We start from the raw sequence: 6154 nt of genomic DNA on the forward strand, positions 1-6154 counted from the left end.
TTGGTTTAATGGCTTCACTCGGTCGGCTCGGCTCACCATCGCTAGTTGCACCTGAATACGGTTTGCTAGCTTCACCACCTTCACCGAAATTCGATTCAATGGCAGCACTAGCTTCACCAGTTTCAGTGGAATTCGGTTTATTCATCTCTAATTCACTGGGGGCAGAATCCGGTTTGAAAGCATCAGGTTCGCCCAAATTGCTTTCCTTGTTTTCATTCGTTCCAGCGCTGTTCGCATCTTCGTCGCTTACGATTTCGTTCGATTGTGGTCGGTAGGATGATTGTTGCCTATTGCCAGTTGCAATGGGTTTGGAATTGATATCTGCTACGAATCTCTTTGTATCCACTGGCACCTTATGCTTTTTCGTCTTAAGCTTTTTCGTCTTAAGCTTTTTCGTCTTATGCTTACCCGCGTTAGCTTCATCAATATTATCAATATTACTTTGAATGTGTGATAAGACTATGTGACTAATCACTTTCTTAATTGATAAGTTAGAGTGTTAGTTTCATGCAAAATAAGCAGTGATTCTTTGCTCATTGTTTCAAACGGTTAATGTGATTAAATAAAGTTGGAAAACTTTAAAAAATGTTGAACAATTTGGTTAAAAGAAAATCCAACAATTGGATTTTGGTTGGACAATAAACGTTTCTACTTCAATTGTGAAACATTTAGAAAAAAAATTCGATAAAAAAAAGTTAAATTACACCAACGAACGACAATTCTCGCTTGAAATTCCGAAGAAAAAAAAGCTTTGGAATTGTTAGTTGTGGTAAATTCCGTGCTCGTTTTTTTTTCTTCATCGTTTCGTTTTGGCAACAAAGCAAAATATTTTCCCATGTACCAAAGACAAACGTATGAAAATGCACCCCATAGAATGTTTGCATGAAATTGAATACAAAATGGAGGGATGTGTGTGCATCTGTGCATGTCGAAAATCGGTTTTTCGAGAAAAAAAAATCCAAAAAACGGGTTCTCATTTGAAAATGAAGAAGTGTTAGGCGGATGAAATGAATTTGTGGATGCAATGTTGATGTTGTTGTATTTGTTCATAGAAGAGATGCCAACAGAAAAGTATTTCTACTCACCGACTGGATCATGTTGGATTGGTGCGCCTGGAGCTGGTTGTTTAGCATCTGGTTTTGGTTCGACAGCAATTGATGTGGTGGCAACTGGTGTGGCTTTGCCCAATACATTTTCAACGAATTTCTCGTATTTGTTGCGACGTTCGAAGAGTCGTTTACGAAGGCCGTCGGCTACATCTTTTTGCGACTCCAATGAGATTTTTGGGCGCCAAGTGGCTGCACGGAAACCTTTTACCAAACGAATTGGTCCAACCTTTTTCAAACTACTGAAACTGAACTTCTTCTTTGGTTTGGTTTCGTCAGCTTTGGCGGCATCACTTGTATTTGCTGGGGCTGGTGATGCTGGCGCGGCAGCTGGGACTGCAGTTGGAGCTGGAGCTGGAGCTGGAGCTGGAGCTGGAGATGGAGCTGGAGATGGAGCTGGATCTGTGGCTGCAGCTGGAGCTGGAGCTGGTTCAGCTGATTTTGATTCTTCAGCTGCAACAGCACGGACTGTAATCGAAATGAAAATGATGACGATTGATAAGTTGGTAAATTTTTTTTGGACAAAAATGCATTGTTTGATCAAAGAATTGAAGATGCCATTTCCACGAACACACAGTCTTTCAAAATTTCATTTATGAAAAGTTGCATCTTTTGATTTTGAATTTTTTTCCTTTTTTTCGTTCGATTTTTGTTTTTTGAATTCAATTTTTTTTTTAGTTCTTTTGTGTGGAAATGAATAGTTCACCTTGTTCGGTTGATGAAGTGACAGCATTTTCGGCTGGATCGGCGTCAGCAGGGACGGCAGCTGGCTGATCAACTGGCAACGATTTGGCTGGAGCAGCGACTGCTTCAACAGCAGCAATAACGGCTGGTGCTTCAACCTTGACCGGCTCTTGTACAATCGTCACTTCAACAGGGATCTGTGATGGTTGATCGGCCAGTTGAGCGGTACGGACAACACCGCCACAACCAAATGAACTAGCCTCGTCGCATGATTTTCCCGTGGTACATGGCAAAATGACGCCGTTGATCATGAATTGTGGTTGTTGGCCACTTCGTTCAGTCAACGAGCATGGTTGATAATGTGTTGCGTTTATGCACTTAAATTCTTTTCCATTACAATTTAATGTAGCTTCACTGTTCAATTCGGCTCCTTGAGTCGACTGCTGCAAGAAATTTCAGATTTTTTTTTTCAGAGATTAGAAAAAAATTCACATCAGCCAGGAAAAAAAGGATTGAAAAAAAAAAGATTCACGAATCGACAGACTAAATTTGAATAAAGTTTTCACGGCGCACAAAGTTTTACACTTGAACACTCTGAACCAAATGTTATAAAAATAGCGAAATGTACACAGTTTCGGAAAATAGAAGTTGTTTTTTTCGGAATAAGCTTTTTTTGGAGAGAAAAAAAAAATATTTACCAAAACAAGCAGCAAAATGCTGAAAATACAAACTACTATTGATCTATCCATTTTGGATGATGGAAGCAGACTGAATGATACTGTTGAAAATCGGCTCTTATAGACAAACAAATTTCTAGACTCAACACGAATATTGTTGTTGTCGTTGAGATTTGTGTGCGTTTGAAATACATTTAGAAATTTACATTTCGATCCCTCTTTCTTTTTTTTCTTCTTTCTCTGCTCTCGAACTCAATCAACATATGCACGCGCAGATACAATACACATACACACACGTATGTCATTTCACCGGAGGGAATTAATTGCCAAAAATTGCCAAATACAGATTGTGATCTTGGGTGTCGAATGTGAAGAAACCATCGCAATGGACAGACGGAAGAGAGACAGAGAGAAATGCATAAATCTCTTTCACAAAACCGATTCTAATTCAAGCGAGAGAAAAAAACAACAACATAAGCCATAACCACATAGAAAATGATGAAGATGGTCAAGAAGATGGACAAATTCACAGCGAACCAGTTTTTTTTATCTATTTCTCCATCCGCTCCGGACAAACAATTCTACGAGAAGCGTGCACATTAGACGACGAACGGCCCAGAGAGTCAATTCATTTTGAATTTTTATTTCTCTTCTAATTTGATACGTTAATGATATGCATGTGGTCGAAATAGAAGAAACACATTTCATGTTCATTTGATATGAAACGAGGAAAAAAATCTATACATAATTTATGAATGATGTAGCCGAATTCGGCGGATATTTTGGGTGGAATTTGCATAAACATTTTCAGGTGTTGTGCTTGCAACAACGGGCTAGAAAAACGGTATCGCGCTTCGACGCTTCTTTCTCTCGATTTTATTAATGAAGCCCACATCATGCGACAACATCATATTTCTACTCACTCATGAATAATGCATCAATTCTGATGGGATTCTGGTGAAGTCGCTTCTTAAATTGTTTTTTTTTCTCTATCTGGTCTATCGGATAAGTGAATTCAAGAAGATGTGAAACACCGTTATCGAGCATGGCCGTTTAATTGCTTTCACAATTCGCCATTTGGTCCACATTTTCCGTTATCTCCGCATATCGCATCTCTCTCTCTCTCTCTCTCTCTCTCTCTCTCTCTCTCTATGGCTCAAGCAGGGACAAACGGTCGTTGAAACATTCTTGGAGTTGGAGATAAGCAGCCCGGTTGCTGACGATTACGTAAAAATGAACGCGCACGCGCGCTGCGAGAATCAATCATCGATCACACATCGCACAAGCAAAAAAAACCGTTTTCTTTTACATTTTAATTCCAACATTTTTCAATTAACATAATGTAACGCCACTTTACTGGTCTCCGAATGTCTCTGATTCTTTTTCTTTCGATTCCATTTCGGAATTCCACGCAACCATTTCTGCTAATTTTAAGAGAGCAATAAAATCTATTTTAGACGCATACGATTATGCGTTGGGCACACAAAACAACAAATTACGCCGGTCTTTTCGCCTTCTATTCTCTATTTGTGTGTGTCTGCGCAAGATTTGGATTATTACCGTTGCTTAGGCCGAAATGAAGACCCGATCAAATTAAGATACACTCAAGGAAATATCAAATCAGCATATTGATTGTGTATTTCATATAAAATTGATGTGTCGTATTAAATGAAAATACCGTACATCCTACTAAAAATCAGCTACATTCTGGCGCACAAGCGTACACGTGTCTTTCTTCTGGTTCTCTGTGCATTAAAAACCAATCTTCGGTTTCTGATCTCTGATAAAAAAGAGCTTTAGCTAAAAATTGAGCTCATACAAATTTGAATCCATGAAAATCGTCTTCTCCAGCGCTAATGGGATCGAAAAATTCATCAGGGTTAATTTGAGTTCGATGACTTTTAAATGCAGCACATCACTCTCAGTCATATGAATAATTGCTAAAAGAAATCGCTCAAACGGAATGTTTTTTGCACGGATTTTAAACAGATTGCAATCCAATTATATAGCGGATTATCTGACACATTGACCAATCGTAGTATGTTCATTGACAATTCGCTGTCTCTTTTTTGTTAGCTCCATCGAATCAATCATTGATAAGAATCACGCCAGTTTCATTGATCCACGTTTTTGCTAAATTTATTCCGCCGAATCTGTGACACAATGATCTTTCCAATAAATTTCACATAATCAAGAGAAAAACAATAATGATCTCAGCAGCCAAAAGCCCAAAATTCGCACAATTTTGAATGAAAGTTTTTTTCGCTCCATTGAAACGAGATCAAACGTAGAATTATTTTACACATTGTTCCTTACTTTTTTTGGATCCTATTAATTTGGATACAAAAATTAAAGAGCAAACAAATTTTTCAAGTTCATCTTAGGAAATCGGAACTCGTTTTTATTGTTTGTATTCTTGAAAATTATTTCCTCTTCATTCATTGCCCATTCGATTGGGTTCGCACAAGATAAATCGAACTCAGTAACAAATTCGGAAGGCACGTTTATTGAAGTCACGCCATCCAGCAAGTATGTAATGTTGCAATAAAACCGCCGGATTGGATTGTTTTTTAGGTTTAGTATTTTTAATTTGGAATTCTTTCGAAAAGTGCCGTTTCGAATCAATCTAATTTCATTATCATTTAGATCGAGCACTTCTAAATAGGAAAGCGCACTTAGTAAACGCAAATCTATTTCTTCGATTTGATTATGCGAAATGTTCATGGTAGATAGCTTGGGCACTCTTGAAAATGTCAATTTGTGAAGTTTTTTGATTTGGTTGTGTGAAAAGTCCACTTCGGTCAGTTGTTTTGTGTTTTTAAATAGATACTCGTGCTGTATATGTAAGTAGCTCAATGTCGTATAGTTCGAAAACGAAATGTCCAACGTGCGTACATTTCTATACCCAATAAATGTGAACTCGATCGATTCGGTAGAACAGTTCTGAATTTTTAGCACTTCTACTGTCAAGTGATCACATTCACGATAAGACTCAAGCTGATGAATGCAAACAATGTATCGTGATTCATGATTGTGACTAAATATAACACCAGGAATAACAATACAGGCATGCACTGTTTTGGCCAATATCAAAACCAACAACGTATAGCACTGCACACTTTTTGTTGAAAAATGACGAAAATTGCCGTAGAGAGCGCGCTTTCTTATGGACAATCCGATGGGGAACTATTGGCGCCCTCTTGACGGTTTTTTTGATAACTAGTAGTGTTAAACGCTATTGATCAAAACCAACACGCAAGCTATAACAAATCTCATTTTGTAAAACAGAAGCAGTACACGAAATTCAATTCCCTTTTGAATATTTCAATTTTAATTAGTAAAAAAGGCTTTCGTTTATCAATTCCAAGCGAAGCGGTTGTTTGATAAATTTACAAATGTAACAAGTTGAAAACTCAGTGACTGATTTCTCTTTTCTTTATCTTTTGGCCAAAAGAGTGGCCTTCAGCTAAATGTATTCGTAATGCTCAATTTTATGTTCCAAAAAAGCTGATAAAATTTTATGCTTGCGTTTTTAGAACCTTCGGGATTTCCGTTTGTTTCGTCCATTCAACGGTTCAGTTTTGAACCATATTCCTAGCACTTCCTTTCAGTTCTACAGCATTAAAATAAGAAACGTTTTCGTTACTTTCATCAAAAAATAATTTCATTTTCATTATCAACACCAAA

The 6154-nt window shown here is 37.7% G+C and overlaps 1 protein-coding gene across 1 annotated transcript in view; it reads right to left on the reverse strand.

The window, feature by feature from the left end:
- The window catches only part of LOC129575864 (cell surface glycoprotein 1-like), an 8925-nt gene extending 3869 nt beyond the window's left edge, over positions 1-5056 (reverse strand). Inside the window, exons 1-2 of the mRNA XM_055460010.1 lie at positions 1813-5056; positions 1086-1574 (exon numbers count right to left, since the gene is read on the reverse strand). Coding sequence (XP_055315985.1) covers positions 1086-1574; positions 1813-2101 — 778 coding nt within the window. The 5' untranslated portion in view covers positions 2102-5056. The remainder of the gene's footprint in view (positions 1-1085; positions 1575-1812) is intronic.
- Between the last annotated feature and the right edge of the window lie 1098 nt (positions 5057-6154).

Source organism: Sitodiplosis mosellana, unplaced genomic scaffold (assembly GCF_009176505.1).
Source record: "Sitodiplosis mosellana isolate CC-2019 unplaced genomic scaffold, AAFC_SMos_1.0 Smas_scaffold_6170, whole genome shotgun sequence".
NCBI lineage: Eukaryota > Metazoa > Arthropoda > Insecta > Diptera > Cecidomyiidae > Sitodiplosis > Sitodiplosis mosellana.